Raw genomic sequence first — 20,718 nt, 5'->3', positions numbered from 1 at the left:
TAGGTTTTAACTGGCAATCCCTTTTTAATAACATATTCCACTTTTACTTCACCAATGAAAAAAGCTGCACAAGCGCATATGGCGTTGCTGACCTGATCATAACAGCCATGAGAGACGTGAAGAGATGCAGGGAGATGGGGAGGGAGGTGCTCTGGGAGGACGTGGTTGCTGGCAGGGGTGCTGCCATGCAGTCTTTCCAGTCTTGTGGTGATGCTTGACCTGACACCAGAAGGCTCTATAACTAGAAACCTTGTTGTTCATTTCAGGAATAAACTTGCACATGGTTATGTCACAGGAGAAGACAAAGTGCTTGGTTTCACAATGTAATTTGACACTTAATTGGTTCGTATTTCTCTAATTTTGTGCAGGCAAGCATCCTCATCACTGGTGACTTTGCTTACTATATTCTCCATAACAGTAATTACCATCATTGTGCCAGGATTTTTCAGGAGGAGGACTGCATTTTGTAAACAGCACGTCTTCCCAACTCCACTGAAGTCCGTTTGTCACTGTTAATAATAATAATTCAATGGCCGAATCCCATTTCTGCTGTAAAATATGTTGATTCATGTTAAAGGAGGCTTAAGTTTGTCTGGAACCCTTGATGTATTTCCAATTTGCTGATTGTTTCCCCGATGAGTGTTTTTTGTTTTGTTTTAATGCAGTACAAAATGTGCAATTGTATTAAAAAAATTGTAGATAACAAATGGGGAGATTAAATCAAAACGTTGATCCACCTGCTATGGAATCACTTACTTGTGAATGAAACTTTGTATTTAAGTTGTCGATTGGTTCAGTATTTAGAGCAGGTAAAACATATTTGTGTTTTCATTTAAACAGAACAGAATATTTCTCCAGAACAACACCTGGTTTAAAGATTCAAAAATAAATGTTAACGAGAATACTTGCTGGAAACCCTCTTAAAGCTGTGGGAATTATTTGATTGGTGTGCAAATGTCATCCTGTTTCTGATTTGTTTCATTCCTTCCCTGATTATGTGGTTGTTGATGTAAAATGCAAACTGCATGAACCAGAGTCAAAAGGGCTGGCACCTAAAAATCAGCAATATCATCACAGCAACACTGTAGAGATTACAACCATCCTCAGCAACCTTGAATTTGAATGTGTTCTGTCCTTAGGGGGAAATAAATTATCTACGAAAGTTTTGGATCTAAGGGCAGGGGCTAGACTGACAAAATTGTATATAAGGGGGAACAAGGAAGTTAGTAGAGGGAGCTGGTTTGAAGGTTAACACTCTCACTGGTTTGAGTGCTGGCAGTGAAATGATCACCCTGTTTGTTCCTGATGTTTGCTGTTTGCCCCAAAAGACAATCAATGACTTTTCTAGGACAATTGTTCCCCTTGTTCTGAAACGTCTGACAAATGGTCCACTGCATGTGTTATTTTTTAAAAATTCTGTTAAACCCTTTTCATGACCTCTCGATGTTGTTGATGTGTTGAAGCAGGTCTCTCAATCCTGTGTGAAATGTGATTGAAGCCTCTTACATCCACAGTTCTGTATTTATACAGTTCAATTATTTCCCATTATTTCAATTATGTATAAGGTCAATTAGAATTAAAGTTCAAATCTAATCTCAAAGTTGTTCAGAATCATGAGATTGGTTTTTACATTTGTAGCTCAGTTATCTGCGATTAATATCTGCCTTTCCAATGTTATGTTTTGACTAAGGTTTTCTCCCAGGTAATTAAATCCTCTTTTATAACACCATATATTATTCAAATATATTATATTAGCTAGTATGACATACACAGATAATTCCACATGCAGGCTTGTTCAGTATTGCATTGCAAAATGTTTTGTCCTCATTTCTTACACTGTATACCAAGTTGAAAATGGTGACCTGGCTAACCTTAGTCTGTAAGCGGAGGGATGTTATAACTCACAATTACATCCTTAGACTTGAAAAATAAATTAAAGGGAGTGTAACCATTAATTAAGAAAAACAACTAGGATGAGTCAGTATTCAGTTTTCAGGACAGACTGGTACACCTCTGCAGAATTAGTAACATCCAATTTTTATTTTTAGGAACAAGAAAAGTATTGTTTGAATGTTACTGTCAAGATTATTTGATATTTTCATACAAAATATGATTTCACTGTAAAAATAAATAAAACGTTTTTAATAACATGTTTATTTGGTTTATTTTAGGTAAATCATTTTAATTGTGAAGATAAATCAGCAAGAGACCTAAAATATAAGAATTATGTTAGAACTGCATTTGTTTTATTATTATCTTGCTTAAATTTCATATCTTATTTTACACGATGGGGTAAGTGAGTCAAGTGAGTCAAGTCAATTATATCCCAGGAACACAAAGCCACTTAGCGGAAATCTTATATTATATTTTGAGCACCTGAGATAGTTTATATTTGTTTATTTGTAAAGGGAATAAAAGTACCTGGTTTGATTTTACCAGAAAGTCCTCTGCCTATTTAATTTGTTTTATGTTGGACTGAAATCAGAAAATGTTATATCCAATAAATTATACTAATGGCTGGTTCCTGTAAAATAGTTGAATATGCTAAAATAGCTGAATGCCTACTGTTGCCTACTACGATGTCTGCCACTAACTCAAATTGCTGTGTCTTTGACAGCATGACAAGCAAAATTATCATTTAAAGATATCTTTACTTAATTTAAAGATATCTTCATATAATTCCAGATATCTCCAAATCATTTAGAGATATCTTTAAAAAGTGCCTAATTTAGATATCTCTAAATGGTTTGCAGATATCTCTAAATCGTTTAAAGATATCCTTAAATGATTTAGAGATATCTCAAAATATTTGAAGATATCTTGAAATACATTTAGAGATATCTCTAAATGATAATTTGGCTTGCCATACTGGAGTGGCACAAGACTGAGACATGGATCAGTGCTGGTATAAAGTGTGACTTGTTTTCCTGGCATATGCACTGAATGGTAATAGCATCAGTGCCAACACAGACATGGAATATTACTGCGGTGTAAACATGCCCTTGGAGTGGCAATGCGCTTACACATCCTGAATGGCTGGAGTTGTAATACCCCATGATGCCACCATGCATTGTAATCAGTCACAGACTTCTGGATATTGACAGCCATGGATTAACCATGTGTTTACTCTGTCACAACACACTCATTGTGAAACAATCTCATTATAAGGCCTGCTCTGCCTTTCCATTAGATTGACATGGCTATATTACTTCAAATGCAGAAGGTCACCTAGTATGGGCTTCTGTTCATGCAATATATATTTAAACACTTCCAGAGTGTTCAGATTGTACACCTTTGACCTGTGCTGTCAGAGATTGAATGTCACATAGCAGACCTTTTCAAGTCAATAGCTCTCATTGTCTACTGAAATGATGCGGGGATATGCCTTACATTTTCACTTACATTTAGCAGAGTTCTTTATTTTCTTGTTTAAAAAATGTCATTACCATCCAAGCTTAAGTCAGAAAAAACTCCACTGAAAGTTCTAGACTTTTGTCACAAATATAGAAACTACACCATCAAGTAAAGTCTTTTATTTCACAATGTCTTAGTCTAACCAAACACTTGCCAGAATGTTTATTGTGTCATTCAAGTTGGAAAGGATATTTTGACTAGTGCCACATACACACAAAATTAGTATTCAATGGTGGCTGAGTAAAGTCTTTGACACTTACATTTGAATAACAGCTGCACAATTTTGCAGTGATTCATCAGCAACGTGTGAACAAATAACGGAAAAGGATTTACTTAGGGAGACAGTCTTTAACATTTCAGAGTTTATCAGTCTGTCTCATCAGGTGAATCACTTTCCAGTATTTCCTCCCAGCTGTTTGACACCTTTAAGTGTCAATCACTTTAATCAGTGTCATTCTATACCCCTCCCAGAAAACACCATTGGAGTCATCTTCTTTTAGTGTGTGTGCCGCAGTATTAGTGCTGATAACTATAGTATAACTTCATTAAGGAATTCTCTTTAACACACACATCAGTCAGTGCAAACTGCATATTCTGTAATAGTGGTGTGAAAAAAGGAGAACAAGAATAGGAAAGACATATTATGAAAGGCAAATATTAAGGTGTGGTGAAAAGATTGAATATGTGCCAGAAAACTCGAGGAATAAGTTAGCACTTAATGGAAAAAAAAATATTAGCATGTAAGGCAGCCAAGCATTGGATTGAAGCTAGTGGCACAATACCATGGGAACAGTTTGTTGTCAATGCAAGGCAAGGCAAATGGTGCAACAATCTATGAATCATATACAGTCACAAGCATTTCTCATACATCTTCACAGTAAATCTGTAACTCTGAAAGAGATTTTATGGAAATGTATTACCTCTATCAAAAACCAATCTGTATCTTATAAACATACCTAGTCCCTGCATGTTGTAGGAGAGAGGTGAGAATCCATGTGGATTAAAGGGATTGTTGACTGTCAACATATAGCATGATAAACAAATTCCAATATCTTTATAGCAAAAGTCTTTAAACTGTCTGCTTCAGGTTTCTTCATGTGCTAGCCTGAGCTATTTCACCCGTTTGATTTAATTTTGCATTTTGAAAATGGTCCCCAGTCTTACAGAGACAAAATACCTCATAGGAAGTGTTTGCTTAAAGAAAGTTGTTCAGTTTGTGCATGTGGTCCGTTATTGAAACAATTCTTATTCTTAACCAATACAGTATGTCTGTCCCTAGTAAAACAGAAAATGCTTTTAAACTACAAATGGTAAAGGACTGTAATTGATATACATATAAATGTATATTGATGTATTATACTATATTTCAATGAAAAAGCTTGTATAAAGACCATACTTAGTATTTTAGTTTAAGGTTATTTAAGTTCATTTTCTACCACCAAAGCAGTAGGCATGAGAGAGCACTCATTTGTCCTTTATAAATTAGCAATAAGCTTCATATATGGTTAGTTATTTATGACACTTTTTTCCATATAAGGTATTGCTAGTTATGTATTACACTTGTTCTGCAGATTGCATATGGAAAAACAATTATATATCAGGACTTTTTATATAAAAAGTAAAAAATGAAAAAGACAACAACTTTATAAGGAGGTGTACGGTCTAGCTAGTTATGTCAGAAATTTTAGGGAAAATACAAATACTCATTCTTTGAGTTTCCCTTATCCCCCCATCCCTTAATCTCTTCCAGCTGATATTTAACCCCCAAAATGGCATTCCATTGAAACTCATTACACCTAACAGACACTTAATACTGGTTTACAGAGATGCACCCTGTCAGTTTACTGAAGTGTCTCTCACACAGAAAATAAGCTACAGCAGAGCAGGTGGGATAACCCTTCAAATCCAGTCTGTGGGAGAGAGTCTGCAACGTAACCTTCACTTATGAGATCAGTGTCAAGGAAGAGTTATCCCACCTTGCTCCCGGCAGCAACACACCAGCGTCAGGCCAATGAGACAGAACTCGAGTTATGTGTGTTGTGCTTTTCTTTTCTTTTTTTATCTATTGATATAGAATTTCAGACCAAGCTGCTTTCCAGACCTCCAGCTATCACTAGAGGCCTAACACTGCTGTCTCCACAGACCAACCCTTAGCAACTCCTGGTGGGATTTTCAGGCACAGCACTTTCTCTGAAGCTTTATTTAATTCAAGTGAGATTGTTAAAGACTTCAGCAGGAACCACACACCAGCTTACAAAACCTTTTCGATCAGGTGCACGCAATAGGTTTTCAATGAGGACATGTTATCTGATCCCATACTTGGTAAACAGGGTTGCCAAACACTAGTTTCTTGATAGCCACAATGGAAGGCAGCATGAGAAAAGAGGGTGTTGGATGTAGGTAGGGCCGATGTTAGCCAATCGGGGGCCTGGGGCAGAGCTGGACACATGGGGCAACCTGCATAAGTGGGCCCATTTGGACCTCAAAATGTGGTACATCTGGATTATATGGGAATATTATAAGGTCCATGATTTAAACAAAAAGAAAATGTAATCTAGTTCTTGTCATCAAATCCCATTTTCTGTCTTTTACCAAATACAGGTTATTGGGAGAATTAGGGACACAAAAATATAGGGGAGAAACCTGTATTGCTATAGTGCATTATGTGAATCTGGGCCCTCTGCCCCCTATTTTTCAGCAAGTTTATCAAAATAATCATTGTTTGTTGTATGGGGAAACCCCTTCAAATCCAATGAGAGGGCATCCCCATTTTCCACATCCGGCAAAGCTCTTCCCTAAAGGGTCCAAATCCAAGCCCAACAATGGCTGACCTCCTGGAGTCTTTTCCTTCATGAATACAAAAAACTATTGAAGCAATTCTGGTGGATACTTTGTTTTTCATTACCTCTGTGGCTATGGGTTTGAAGTCTCTCGGTTGTGATTGCCCATGCACTCTTATCACCGATTTGCTAATCTACAGCCCAGAGGATACATTCAGTACACTGTACACATACAGTACAAGACTGAATGGCAGCCCAACAATCTTGCTTGAATGTGGTTATAAAGGAAACAGAGGGAATGTGTATAGTGTTAGACCTCATCATTAGTTCCTGCTGGTACCAAATGTTTTGCAAAATCCAAGTGAAGATTAGGTCTTATAGATATAAAAAGGAAAAAAAGGGTTTGGTTGTTTGAATGGTTTTCCTGAAGCCTTTGTTATAATACGCATGTTCAGTTACCACTTCATCCTGTACAGGGTCTCAATGACCAAGGCAGTGTGCACCCTGGACAGGATGGCAAGTCATCACAGGGCAGCGCACAGACACACTGTACTTACAGATCTACAGAGCAATTCAGAAAATGTCCAATGTCAAAATGTCCTTGTGTTCAAGGTTCCAGTGATTGGTGATTTACAGAGACTAATAAAACCTGCAGGATTGCGGCTCTCCAGGATCAGGGTTGGTCACCCCTGGTCCAGATGCATCCTACACAAGGTGTGTTTTGGCTAATTAGCTGACTAACTGTGTGTTAGGAATCCAACTTCATTCTCGTGCCAGTCAGTCAGTCGAGTAGGCTGCACCTTGGGAACTACTCTTGAGCACTGACAGACTTAACACTAAAGCGACTATGTTTACTTTTTGTCAGTGTGTCTTCTGTGTGATACAAGTTTAGTGTGACACAATCTGTCAAAATAAGACACTGACACAGAAAAATTGCATATGAACCCCAGCCTTTGCTCTTTATTGATATGACTTTGCATGAAACATCATTTTTGTCTAGAGCTAAATGTCTCAGATCAAATAAAACAAGTGAAAACTCGCCCACAGGGAAAGGCCTCTGGCACCAAGGCTTGCCCAGAGAACAGATAGCTGCTTCACTTCAAATCCATTGCGCAAAGTAGCAGAACTAGTTTTACAGGTGGGAGGGTGATGTATTTGATACTGTATTCTCTCCACATGCACAGTAAGAAAGCACATGTGCATGATTCCCATGTCTGATAAAAACAATCCGAGTTGTCTGAGGGGTGGGATTGTGTGGGGCTCCTCTCTGCTCAGCTCCCTTTGTGTGATGGACCATTAGCAGAGATCAGGCACTGGAAGAGGATTGTCCTCAGTGGAACTTCAGTAGCCAGAACCTCCTTTGACTCCGTATCTCCAACAGCCTCTCAGACACCTCCTTCTGGATGGACACACCAAGTTATGCTCCATCTTTCAAAAGCTGAGCATTGGTGTACTATTGTAAATATAGTGTTATATATTCATGATACTGCCTTCTTCTATAGCTCATAAGTTACCTTGCTTAATGGAGTCTACCAGATGACTACTTCTGTCTAGTTTAGCTGTTTAAGTGTATTGCAGTGCAATCCTCAACCTCATACTGTCTATATTCTGATATGGTTCTTCAAACCTTCTTTGCTTCAAATATTAGATGTATGTGGTATCCTGTTGATACACAAATAAATGGAGAAAGGCCCATGGATTTTTTTTTTTTTACTAATGGTAGTGCTGGCAGTGAAATAAATGATCATCCTGTTTGTTCCTGTTTGTGGCGGTTTGTCCCAAAAGACAATAAATGACTTTTTTTTGGGCCTGTTCTTAAATTGGTCTTAAACGTCTGACACACGTTCGACCTTCCACCACACATACCTAAATAGACACGTACATGAATAAATACCAGGACAAATTAATTCATATTCTTAGGCATATTCTGTAGTGCACAGAAACACTTCTTACAAATAGCGGAGTGAACTTCATTTTTAATCGTGTGTTGATGACTAGGAATGTGTAAGAAATTAAAGAGAGCTATAAACGCATTTCAGGAATAACCTGCAGGATGACAACTGAACCAGACAGGCACATACCTGCAAAGTGAACAAATCTCCCCACGGCATTGGCACAGGATGAGTTTATAATGCCATTAACTATTCCATTGGCCTTCTTTGGATAGACAGAATAAGGTACTTTTAAGGGACTTTGTTGGGTGTCAAATGATCAAGGAAAGTCATTGTTAAATAATTTCAATTATTAAACTTGTAATACCTACTCACATAAATGCCACCTCATTGATAAGGTCACATCAGTAACCCTCTTCTATATCTAGTTTGATTAACACACATTAGCAATGATAGGTTCCTGTTAATTATACATCCCCCACCCCCACCCCAACACATACACCCTTGAGCTTTACTTATAAGCTCCACCCCGAATCGCCCAAAAAATTGTAGTATAGCAATGCCATTTTGTTTGAGTCACAATGATGTTCTAGTATTCATTAAGGATATCTTGCACCAGCCCCCTTGAGGCCTAGCGCTGCCCTTTGCACAATTACAGCTACGCCCCAGAAACACAAAACATCACCCTGATGAAATGGTATTGACCAATCAAACTGTTTTGCTTGACAACTATTTTTTTTTTCAGAAATGGAACCAGTGTATTCAGGCCCTTAAATTAGGGTGCAGTACAGAAAATCTGAAATCTAGTGGCATTTAAATATTGATATATGTATGCAACTAAATACATTCTTAAAACACTATTTGTATAACTGCACTAGAAAGTATTGGACAAAATGCACCATTTGGACACATGGCAAAGTGGTTTGCTATCACTGCTTTCGTTCAGTCACCAGGGACAAACTGACCTTAAATCAAATGTTGAAAGATGTTCGGGGAAGGAGGACAATATGAATGCAATGTTCTTTTTAGTAAATATGTAATTTTTTGAACAGAAAGTCACTGTGAAGAGATAGCACTGTGCTGAGCATCGCTGTCCACACAGCTGGCTGTCCTTCATGTGAGAACCTGATTAGTTTTAGTGAACAATGCTCTTTTGCTGTCACTGTATCGTATCCTGGTCTGTAACACTGCAGTGTGTTTTCATTACTTGTGGCCAGTTCAGCTGTGATAGACTGGCATCCTATCCAGGGTTTATCTGCATTATGTACTGACCTTCTGGATCACCTTCTGTTCTGGATCAAACAGTTATAAAATAATCTCATGCTAGATTTATTTTTATTTGTATCAGTAATACATTTTTAGCAGATTGCTAAGTTCTATATACAGTTCTACACAGAACATAAGTAAATATTAATTGAAGGAAGTATTTGATAGTTACTTAATATACTTCCCAACCATAACGGACTTTATCTCTATAAAGGCTCTTAAACTACTTAAAGAATTTGGTTTCAAATCACAGTGGTGCGTCAGGTTCGCCCAAAACCAAGAAAATAGAGAGCGATAAAAAATCTTTCCAAGTATTTTAATGGTAAAATGCCAAAACGCAGTGCCTTCTGGTGAATGTATTTTTTTCTTTTGATACTTGTTTCTGTCCATTATATATTTCAGATGTGACCTCGACATATCCTTGAAAACGTAATTTTCCTTCTATTCATGCTTGGGTTTGCCAATTGGATACAGGTTTAATGTAATAGTATCATGTTGATTCTCATCTTTAACTTTGAAGGATTGTTCTACATTTATTTTCCATTCTAGAAATAACAAAGTTTTCTGGGATCATGGATTTTAATTTGAAGCAAAGTTTCTAATCTTGATTTCATTCTTAATTTCACACTCCACATAATCTGGTGTATAAATCCATTATAAAGTTTAGGTTAATTCCAAATTCTTACACCAGGGGTGTTTTTAGTTATAGGCAACCTAGGCGTTTAAAAAAAAAAAAAAAATCAATATATATGTATTTTTAATTATTATAAAAAAAAAATCGAAAAAAAAAAAAAAGATATAAAAAAATCATTGTCAGAGCTGCTGCGCTGTAGCTATCCAGCTGTGTTTTTAGCATTGCAGCTAGCAATTAGCGTCTGGTTAGCCAACAGACATTTAGAAGTCGCGCTTTAAATTCATGGACGTCTGGTCCATGAGCACTGGGAGACAGTTTAGGAGCCGCTCTGAATATAACATAGGAGAAATACTGAAAAATAAATCAAATAAGACAAATAAGACTTAATTATTTGTTATCAGTGAAATGATATTGCTGACTGGAGAAATGGTGGTGAGGGAGGGCGAGGCCAGGTGTGGAGTCAAGTTGACAGTTGACAGTTTATCCATTGACATTTTTCAGTTCTGACTGTTGTTCTCATGAAAAAATCGAAGCCATCAGGGGCACAATATAGAAAGAGAGGAAAGATGAGTGTTGGGGTAAAATTGCCCCCTATGTATTGTATACAACCACTGTATAACTGTTAGAAAATATAAGAAACTTTCCAGTAAGTTACTAGTTAAAACTTGTTTTTATTAGGATTTCTCTGCTCTTATGATTTCTCTGCTCAGACTTATCTGTGTGCCAGATAGAAACAATTTCTGCTGCTGTGGAAATTCTTTGTGTAACAAACCGAAATTATCTTATTAGAGTAGTGTGTCCTTGGTACCAGCACTTCCATGTCATAACTAATTACAAAGAAAACCTTATGAAATTTTGTTTACCATGATTTGTATTGTGTCCTTGATATCAACGCGTCCATGCTTGAACTAATTCTAAAGAATACTTTATTAATTACTGTGTCTCGGAACTGCCCCTGACATATGCCAAGAAGATATCATGCAGTTTCGGGATGGCCCCGAAACTCCTTTGAAATACTGCTTGTAGAGCTGTGACTTTTTTCTTCCCAAGCGCTCGTCTCGTTGCTGTTGCTGGAAGCATTGACTGGGGTGAATGATTCACTGGAATCCGAAGGGTTGCTTTCAACTGAAGCATTGTACCTTAACAATGAGGAAGAAAAAGACGCAAGTATAGTGGTATGGTTTTAGCTATTTGAAATGTAGCGCGCTAAATAGCTAAGCTAGATAGCTCGCCTAGGGTGCCAGACTGGCCAGAAATGCCCCAGTCTTACACCTATGATTTATTAAATATATATACAGACACACACATTTGCAAAGGGTAAAACAATGAAGATTAAAGACAAACTTCTTTGTGGAGAAGATGTACAAGTGTCACCTGAACCTCTATTTTAGAATAGGTGGCATTGTGATCAATTCGGTCAAATCTGAGCATAATCTTCTCATATGAATTCTAAAGTTTGTGAACAGATGCATTATCATACGCATATTGTGTGTCCATTATAAAGGAGGTGAATTCAATGGAATGGGTGCAGCTATGAAAGGCAGAGAAAGTCCCAGCAAATCAAGAGGCTCTCTAAATTCTGTCTGGAGGACCAACTGCCAAAACAACCTCACACTTCTCTCCAAGAACTTTTACTAGTAAAATATCAAAATGCCACATCTTCTTGTGCAAGGGCTCTCTAAAGCACCCGAGCTTTGCAAGATAAAGGATTCATCTTCTGATGTTATCCAAGCATGTAGACAAGTATATACAGAAATAAATTACCAGTGTTAGTTGAAAAAGGCTTTATTGACAAAAGCAGACATTTTGCAAATCAACACCTTAAAAAAATTGCAGCAACTCTATCCAAAGAGGTTCAGAGAGTTGAAAGGATGACAACAAAAATTGCACTTCTGCCTCTGAAGTGCCGAGCCTTTCCCCAACTTCCATGTTTAGAAGGAAGGGACCAGATATGCAAGCTTTTACAGACAGGACACCCAGGTTTAGGGTCAGAAGACAAGTGGTTTTCTTCCACTATGTCTCTGGGTACTCAATGCAGGCTGAAGGGTTTTGGTGGCAGGTGAATATAGCAGTAGATCAGTACAAGTCTAATTCCCCTCACATGGCTATTTGAGTAGACACATTTTGTACACTTATTCTTGATCAAGCATTTCTAGTGCAACCATAAATGTCCAATTTTAAACACCTCATCATGGCACACAGACAAGTGACCTGGCATTTGCTGCCACTCAGAGATCAGACCCTGTATTTTATGGACCACACCTAGAATTGCAAGATGAAGACCATCTGAAATAGCCATATTAAAGTGTAGTAGTGACAATAGGTTTCATATTAGCATCACCACAATATACAATTAGAAACAAAACCTGTAATAAAGTCTTGTGGACAGCTGTATCAAAAACTAAATAAACCACAGTTCATGTTTTATAAATAGTACTGCATGGATCACTAGACCTGAAAGAAGGAGCAGAAAAAACAGCATTTAACATGTCTTCAAAATTACAGTATATACATAAAAAAAGTTCACTATGCCATTGATGAAACTTCTCAAATTAGGAGTTCCCCATTCCAAACACATTGAGAAAATAAATAACATCCCAGTATATACACATAAGTAGGCACTAGGTGGAAGGAATTCAAATTTCTGTCAAGATTTATAAATAAACCAGCAGAATACTGAAATGAGGTTGCAAATAAAGAGGTTTCAAGATGACCTCTGGAAATAGGATCTCGTACTAGTACTTATTTTTAAATCCATGAAGTCCGAAGCAAGGCTGATCTTTGGCATTACAGTCAAATACCAATTGAGATTTCACAGAATCACTGCATTTCAGAAAGATCTTCTCACAACTTTAAACATCTCTTCATATCACCATTTGTACAGGACCAAAGTGGTTTCAGGTAGCAAAGAAAGACAATAACACTTGGATCCTCAGCTTGCAAAGCCAAACCTAGGACAGGGAGGAGAAGTGGGCTGCGTCCGATTCCCGCCACCACCAGTCCAGCTACGTTGCTTTTACTAGGCTAACTATGACCTTCAAATACACAGTGGAAAGACTATTGACAGACCAGTGTCTCCGTGACCTAAAGCCCAGTCTTTACAGTATATACACAGCGTCTCCGATCAGACCGATGCCCCGCTCCCACTTCAGTTGGCACGAGCGATCCGGGAGTCTGCGCCAAGGAAGTTCAGCATGGTCGTCACCAACTCGGGAAGGTCGTAGTCATGTTTCCAGCCCCAGTCTTTCCGTGCGTTGTTGTCATCAAAATTCATGGGCCAGCTGTCAGCTGCAGAGCCAAGAACAGAGGATGTTTAGAAATCATTCCGTTTCAGCCAAAACAATAGCATTAGCCTAACAGTAACAGTACAAGTATAGCCCATCATATAATCTTGATAAAATATCCAGGGCTCGATTTTGGCTCAGTTAATCCTCACTACCTCAGATGCCTAGCTTTAAAATACAGTTTGTTAATTAATAGTTCCAGGAGACTTATGCACATGGACTGGTTGAGCTTATTAAATGGATTTCAAGTCATGAACTAGCAGTTAATTAGGAGAAGCATTTCAAATCTCTAACTTTAGCAGATAACTATTTAAGACTAGGGTTCACAACTGTGTAGGTTAGCAGGAATGAAAACCCAAACCAAGTTTTCCAATCTGTACAGCCAGTTTCAACTAGTTATTGATTGACCTCAGTGGGCCGCTTTTACAACATCTCCCAGTGCTTTAGGTGCTACACATCAGAACAATTCTACACAGAATAAGGAACTTCCTGAGCTTCAGACACAGGCATGGAGCAAGATCTGATTAAGAGCTTTTCTACAGCATTATATTCTCACCATTGAAGAGAAAAATGCCAACTTGGGGTCCTGTACTGCACCAAGAATAGTTTCAGGCAAGAGGTGCAATAAAACTCTGATCAGCACTGCTTACCGATGGCCTGGCGGACAGGGTCGATGTTGTAGGTGACCTGGAGGTCAGGAAGCGGTTTCTGAACCTCGGCGACCAGCTCCTCGGGGCTAAAGCTCATGGCGTTGATGTTATAGGTCCGCATGGTCAGCTGCTCGGCCGGAGCCTCCATCACATCCAGGGTGGCGCGCAAGCAATCGTCGATGTACATCATGGGCAGCCGTGTGTCCGGCTTCAGGTTGCATTCAAACTTGCCTGTCTTGATGGCATCGTGAAAGATCGCCACTGCGTAGTCTGTAGTGAGAGATTTTTATCATTTGATCAAGTCATTCGAAAACGGATCCTTAAATGCAATGGCAACTTTGCCAAGAGGCACTGAAAGCATTTCTCATGGGCAGTTTAATTAGTAAATCAATTAAATCAGAGGATATCTGAAGAGATTCCTCAAGCATTCTGTAGCAACTTCTAGCAGAGAAGAGTGGGCACTTTTAAAAAAAAAAAAAAAAAAAAAAAGACTGAGCAAGCCCTGCAGAGGGTTCCCGAGGTGTCCTAGCCACACGATATTTTTCAAGCGGTGATGAAATCAGATTTACAGTCTTGTTTGCCCTGAGGTTTCTCCCCGTTTCAGATTTCATATGCTCAGCAGATGTGAAAGTCTCAACACACCTCCCCCACCCCGCCCCCCAACCCCTCACAGTTAAAGGGCTTTTGCAAAGGAGAGCCAACCTGCCTTTCGGTACCAAAAGGGGCAACACCGGTGGAGTTGAATGGGGGAGAAGGCCTCAAAACATTTATAGATTGCATAGTCTGAAGGGCATAACGCGTTATAAAATGCATGCATTTCTAAGTATAGCTATAAATAACACATCATAAGTTACATTGAGAGCAAGAACTCTAAACTGAGCAAATGTAACCAAGCTACTTGCTACTAAAAATAAATTCTAGCTCAGTTTATTTTTTATTTTTAAACAGGCAGCTTCCAAATGAAGTGCCTCCATGTTTGATCTACAGTTAGGCATTTTGAGTCAAGCTTTCAAATCAAGGGGTGGAGGCATCAAGGAAGTGCTTTAGTGCATCAGCAGTGTATGCAGCACATTTGATTTGTGAAATAGTATCACAAGGCAAACTCTTCCAGATTGCTCCAAGGAAATCTTAAAGTAAATCCAACTATTTTTAAATAGATCCTGAAATTTCTTGGGGCCCCTTCTAACAGCCTGTTCAGCAGCCCACCCCATAATTGAGGTTTACCCGTCGTTCCTCCACCTGGCTGAGAATCTGCTGAGATGATGCCAGGGTACCTCAGACAGCGGAAATCCAGGCCATACCGGTGATGGTAATACTGCCAAGACAAAAACAGAGGTCCTGAAACCAATCCAGAAAGCATATTTTTTCCTCCAGATTAAATTTAAAGTTTAAAAGCAAGCATCAGCACCACAGCACCCGGTCCGTACCTCTCCCATGAGCTCAGCATGCACTTTGGAGACCCCATAGATGGTGCGGGGGCGCTGGACACACAGGTCAGGGGTGGGGTTGCGTGGGGACGTGGGCCCAAAAGCCCCAATGGTGCTGGGGACAAACAATCGCAGGCCATGTTCTGCGGCAATGTCCAGGATATTGTGTAGTCCTGAAAAATAAAAATTCACTTTCTATAGAAAGGCTCACATACAGTGAGAATGTGGGTACTGTGCAGTTGCCTGCACAACCAGTCTCCACTTTAGTCCTCAGGGACTCAAAGAAAGACTATTTCCTCACCAGTGATGTTGACAGCGCGGGCCAGTGACACGTTGGCCTCCCCGACAGCACTGAGAAGGGCGCTGTAGTGAACCAGCCAGGTGATGCGGTTGTTCACCACGATCTCACGCAGGTTCTTGTAGTCCAAGATGTCAGAATAGATAAAAGGTCCTGGAATTCAAGACATTTCTTCAGATATTTTGGCAAGGTATATTCCCACCCAACGGCAAAGCAATCCACAGTGTTGTTCATTCCGGAGACCTCACATGCCTCCCCAGAATATTTACGAAGCTAAAACTAGATTAAACACCGGATGGATATAAAAAAAAAAAAAAAAAACATATCCTGCACCCTACACCTGGACTGAAGCGCAGGTCAACCCGGAGTGATTGAAGCAGCAGAAGTGACCAGATGAGGGAGAACAGAATAGTCAGTTTCTGGGTCACCAAGTTTCTATTCCACACTTAATACACATGAACAGGTTTAAATGTATGGATAAGCATTGAAACACAGCACTCACTCACCGCTGTGGAACACATGGCTCGGGGGCTTCCGGATATCTGACAGGATCACATTGTTGTTTCCAAATCGTTTCCTGCCAGGACCATAAGATATCAAGAGCTTTTAGTGAAGTATAATGGTATGAAATACAATCATTGGAAGGTTGAAACCAACTTTAAAACATGTAAAAAAGAAAATTCATAGATCTACCTACTTTCATTTGGTAAGCACTTTCCTTATACATCAAGTTCACCAATGCCTATTCCTCCCTTTAGCTCAGATCTAGGGCTTACTGTATTATGTCTGCACCACTTAGCTCATTGTACTGGGATGTACTTATTGTATTCTGTACCGATTGTATTACTGCACTTTATAATGTATTTAAAGATTTATGAAAACTAAGTTGCTAAGTGCATCTGCAAACAAATATGAAATTGCCAACGGACAAGAAACATGGATGTTGCAACAATAGTGTTTCTATATCAGAGCTGGGCAATTCCACCTGTGGGGTGGAAGGGGTCTCTGGTTTACACTCCTGCTCAGATTTAAAATATTTTGAATTATCTGTATATAATAGTTACCTCAGCAGTTTAGCGAGTCCCACCCCAAGCTGTCCCAGGCCACCTGGAACACAGAGCGGAGACGGAAGACACGATGTTACTCAAACACATCAGCTCCACAGATCAATTGTTGCCATGGTAATGCTGCAAGAAGAACCCTGCAGCAGTGCTTACATAACCGGCAACCGGTCTGATCTGGATTGCTCTATAGAAAATAGCGGCACTTCAATTACAGAGGCAGTTTGAAGGATTAGGACACTTCAGTCGTCAGAATCAGTGACGAAATTAGTATGGCAGTGTCGAACAAAAAACTCAAAGATCACAGTACACTCTGAAAACAGTCATGTGGAACATCTGTACAAACACACTATTCAGTTACTGCACATTAGTCACCAGTGTAGAGCATTTAGTCAAGATGCAGAGGTCTGCAGATGGTCTTTGAATGCACCACAATTAGCGCCAAGTATACTAAACAAGTGTAAGCATCTCAAACAAACATATGCAGTGCCAATGATTATCTACATGCACCAAGTTTTACAAAAGGAAGCCCCGAAAAAGCTGAAGTCTCAAAAGTGTGGAGGGTTACAAAAAAAAAACAAAGTTCAAGGATCCAAGCAGTGGCATTAACCACACAGTGAAACCGTACCCGTGATGAGGACCTTGGGATGGTCAGTCTCAGAGAAGGAGACCGAGTGGAAACTGGCGTCGTTGGTGACCTGGCGCGGAGAGAAGCTGATGCTACGGACCGCAACTGCCAGCGGAGGACACCCACAGCCTGGGGCCAGCAGCGCCTGCCTGGCAGCCTTGCTCAGAGCTCTTAAAACTGGCATCTTCAGTCACCTGCAACAAGCAGACAAGCAAGGACATGTGAACACTATCAAAACTTGTATAAATCACTTTACAGAGTCAAATGCCTTTCATGTGAGGTTTTCCACATTTTGTTTTGTTGCAGTTTTTGCATCTCAGCACAGAATCTGAGATGTATAGAAAGTTCTGAGTCTGAGGAACACAGGTGCTCAAACACTGCAAAACAGAACACAGGATATTTTAAAAAATAAATCACCACCTCCTCCACACCACAATTATGCTCCTGCAAATTAGAGACTGGTTTCACTATTTTTGATTTAAATAAAACTCACTTTTCACCAAATCACAGTCTAGCCTAGTGATTATTAAGAGTGATGTGTAACGGATAAGGCCAAAACAATGAATGTAAAACACTTCATGTAGAATCCAGTTTACTTATCACAATACTAGAGAACTGTCCACCAGTTCAATGGTTTACAAATTTTTACAACTACCAAAAACAAGCCTAATTAATGGCAAGCATGTTACATTATTTCCAAGCTATTTGTAAATAGGTCAAATTAAGTAAATACAATCCATATGGTTCTCAGTATAATATTATTCAATTTATTGAAACCTGATAAACTGGAAAGGGGAGTAAAACTGAGAAACTTCTCAAATTTAAGAGATTGGCAATCTAAACCCTTGGGTGAACATAGCCACTCACTTCCATTTACAAGATCCCACATAAGGCACGTTCATAATGCAAGAATGCAAAACGTGTAATAAGCTGGCAACAATTAAAAACGTGTCACGGTGAATATATTTGAAGTTAAAAAAAAAAAAAAAAAAAGCTTTAAGGTTTTGTTAGCGGTTAATAGAATTGAAACAAGAAAAATGTAATCCATTGTAGTCAGAAGTTCCTTTCAATATCTTGAAACATGACTCAGCTAAGTTTAAATCTTATAATCATCCGCATTTAGTCATCAGAATTGCATGCATTAGATGAATACCAGAGTGCCACTGAAGCCAATGAGAGTGTTCAAACCAGAGAGGTCGCCCTCATCACCGACGCTCACCTCCCGTCAGACCAGCGGAGCCTTCAGGAGGAATGCGGGCCGTGCGGAGCGGTATTTATACCCGGCCCTGCCTTCGGGACTGACCAATCAGAGCGAGGAGGGGCTACACGTCACACCACGGGGGCTCGCGAGCGCACTCGCGTCTCCAGGTAACCCAGAGACACGTGCTAGTCAAATTTGCATCTTTTTCATGAATAACAAAAAAAAAGTCAAATTACCAAGGACTCCGCATCTTATGCCATGTAGTCAAATGCCGCGGTGTCATCCTGCGAGACGCAACACCAATAACGCATTCATTTCCATAGATGTCCACGGAGATCTACCCACTGTACAGTCAGGGTTTATGCCACTTAACGACGCATACAGGTTCATTGCAGTTACCGATCAGGAGAAAGAGTCGTAAGTTGGGATGAAAACGTGTTCAGTTTGATGCATCAAACTCAATTGGATACGTAGCCAATTCTAGAGTTGTTATATGCGAGACACGGGTTACAATAAAATATACATTAAGACGTGGAAAAACAATTTACAATATAAAGTCACATGCTAAATACGGAAGTTATAACGGATTCAACATGTTGTGATCTTTGTGTCCACATTGCACTTGTGCCATCCTTCAAAAAGCGACCACTGACCGACTGACTGATCGTCATTACAAAATATGACATTCCCAGACTTCCGATCATCGGTTTCAAAATGTGTCAGTGGGGAAAGTGACGTCACGCGTTGCGTAACGGTCCTGTGCGGATCAGTAACGGCTGCCCATCACGGAGGGGCGATTAATGACCCGCTGGACGAGACAAGACCCCCACTGAGGACGCGCTGTTCAAGAAGCCTGCAGCCTTAAGATGCCACACTCACCCTGCAAGCCCTCCCATTTCAGGCATTGGTTTAAATCAGGTTTGTTCAAGGAAAGGTTAAAACTGAGAAAGTATGACACTATATCGCCAAATACCAACTTTAAGTTAACGAGCTTCTGATCTGTAGAAGACACGATTATGCTTATTTAACTGCCAGCAGGACCGTCCTCCTCCTCCTCCTCCTCCTCCTCCTCCTCCGCACAGGCGCGCAGTGACTCGGCCCGACCGCAGATTCGCGGCGCTACGTGCCGTCTCGACACCCGTCCGCATTTCCGCTCAGCGCGGCTGCCCACTGGGGCATCAGGTACAACCCGCATGTTCTTGATGCCTGTACTTCACTGTACTTTTGCACTTTGTTTGCATTTATGTTGTACGTCTGCCAAGAAATAAAGATAATAATAATAATAATAATATTCGCGTTTGGCAGAACAACTGGTCATTTTCAGCACACAGCCGACTGATCAAGCATCGCATTGCAATTCAATATTCAGTTGAGATCAAATAAACGCTTCGATCGTTTATTTTAAAAGATTATAAAACTAAAAAAAAAAAAAAGCGTTCAACGTGTGACCCTCCCCTAATTACAGCCTTCACTAAAAAATATGCAGCAAAAGTCAACTTTACAGCAATATCCAGGGGCTGGTATTGCCCCAGATCAGATATATCTTCACCTACAATGCAAACCAGTCTATTCTCCATCCGCACTCACTCGCAGAGAAAAGAAAGGCATGGCAGAGTTACTCACCAATACAAAAATACAGCAGTGGAGAAACGTATTAATAGGGAAATTAATCACTGGGTGATCGGCCGCTTTCCTCCCGTTACAGTGATGCGATACTCTGGGTTACACTGCTGTACAGGGCGCACATGGGTCAAAGCCTGGCCGCTCTTGCATCAGCCTGCTGGATCTCGGTTATATATCCCGGGCAGCTGCTTCCTGCAGCAGCCGGCTTTGAGCCTCATTGGCCGGGCTGTCGGGGGTGTGTCCGCCCCCTGTCGGCTCCTCTGTGACGTCAGAGGCGCACACGTGGGGGATCAGTTCGCTGGCTTGGCTTTAAATGCCAAGTCACCCAGGATAGTTCCTTTCGTACGCCGTCATTACATCGGCCTCCTTATTATTTTTACCCAGGATATTGTTGTTTGTGTGTTTGTTTATTTGGTGACATTTGATTTGCAATATATAATAGGAAGGACTAGGACAATTGGTTGTGGCTGTGGAGACACCCTGCAGCAGTGGATATTTGAGTGCTCTATGTATACAGTGAGGGAAAAAAGTATTTGATCCCCTGCTGATTTTGTACGTTT

At 39.9% G+C, this 20,718-nt stretch overlaps 1 protein-coding gene across 3 annotated transcripts; it reads right to left on the bottom strand.

Moving 5' to 3' along the window:
• Positions 1–11,755: 11,755 nt before the first annotated feature.
• tdh (L-threonine dehydrogenase) lies at positions 11,756–20,317 on the bottom strand. Of its 3 annotated transcripts, none has more exons than XM_066707627.1 (9): positions 20,159–20,317; positions 17,335–17,528; positions 16,710–16,752; positions 16,152–16,222; positions 15,649–15,798; positions 15,348–15,520; positions 15,160–15,235; positions 13,921–14,190; positions 11,756–13,274 (listed from the first exon to the last, which is right to left on the bottom strand). In XM_066707627.1, the coding sequence occupies exons 2-9, from the start codon at positions 17,516–17,518 to the stop codon at positions 13,135–13,137; spliced, it is 1,107 nt and encodes a 368-aa protein (XP_066563724.1). In that variant the 5' UTR covers positions 17,519–17,528; positions 20,159–20,317; the 3' UTR covers positions 11,756–13,134. The 3 variants fall into 3 exon arrangements, with proteins under 3 accessions (XP_066563724.1, XP_066563625.1, XP_066563677.1); XM_066707528.1 differs by having other exon boundaries at positions 15,145–15,235; positions 20,159–20,316; XM_066707580.1 differs by lacking the exon at positions 20,159–20,317 and adding an exon at positions 18,488–18,585 and having other exon boundaries at positions 15,145–15,235.
• Between the last annotated feature and the right edge of the window lie 401 nt (positions 20,318–20,718).

Source organism: Amia ocellicauda, chromosome 1 (assembly GCF_036373705.1).
Source record: "Amia ocellicauda isolate fAmiCal2 chromosome 1, fAmiCal2.hap1, whole genome shotgun sequence".
Taxonomy (NCBI): Eukaryota; Metazoa; Chordata; class Actinopteri; order Amiiformes; family Amiidae; genus Amia; species Amia ocellicauda.
The sequence above is the reverse complement of the archived record's forward strand: the minus strand, read 5'-3'. Positions and strand labels throughout refer to the sequence as shown.

Coding starts and splice junctions, on each gene's coding strand:
- tdh (XM_066707528.1), bottom strand. CDS start 17,518: ATGCCAGTTTTAAGAGCTCTGAGCAAGGCTGCCAGGCAGGCGCTGCTG. Junction 15,521..15,648: donor CCGCGCTGTCAACATCACTG/GTGAGGAAATAG, acceptor TTTATTTTTCAG/GACTACACAATATCCTGGAC. Junction 14,191..15,144: donor GCCAGGTGGAGGAACGACGG/GTAAACCTCAAT, acceptor CTCTCACTACAG/ACTACGCAGTGGCGATCTTT.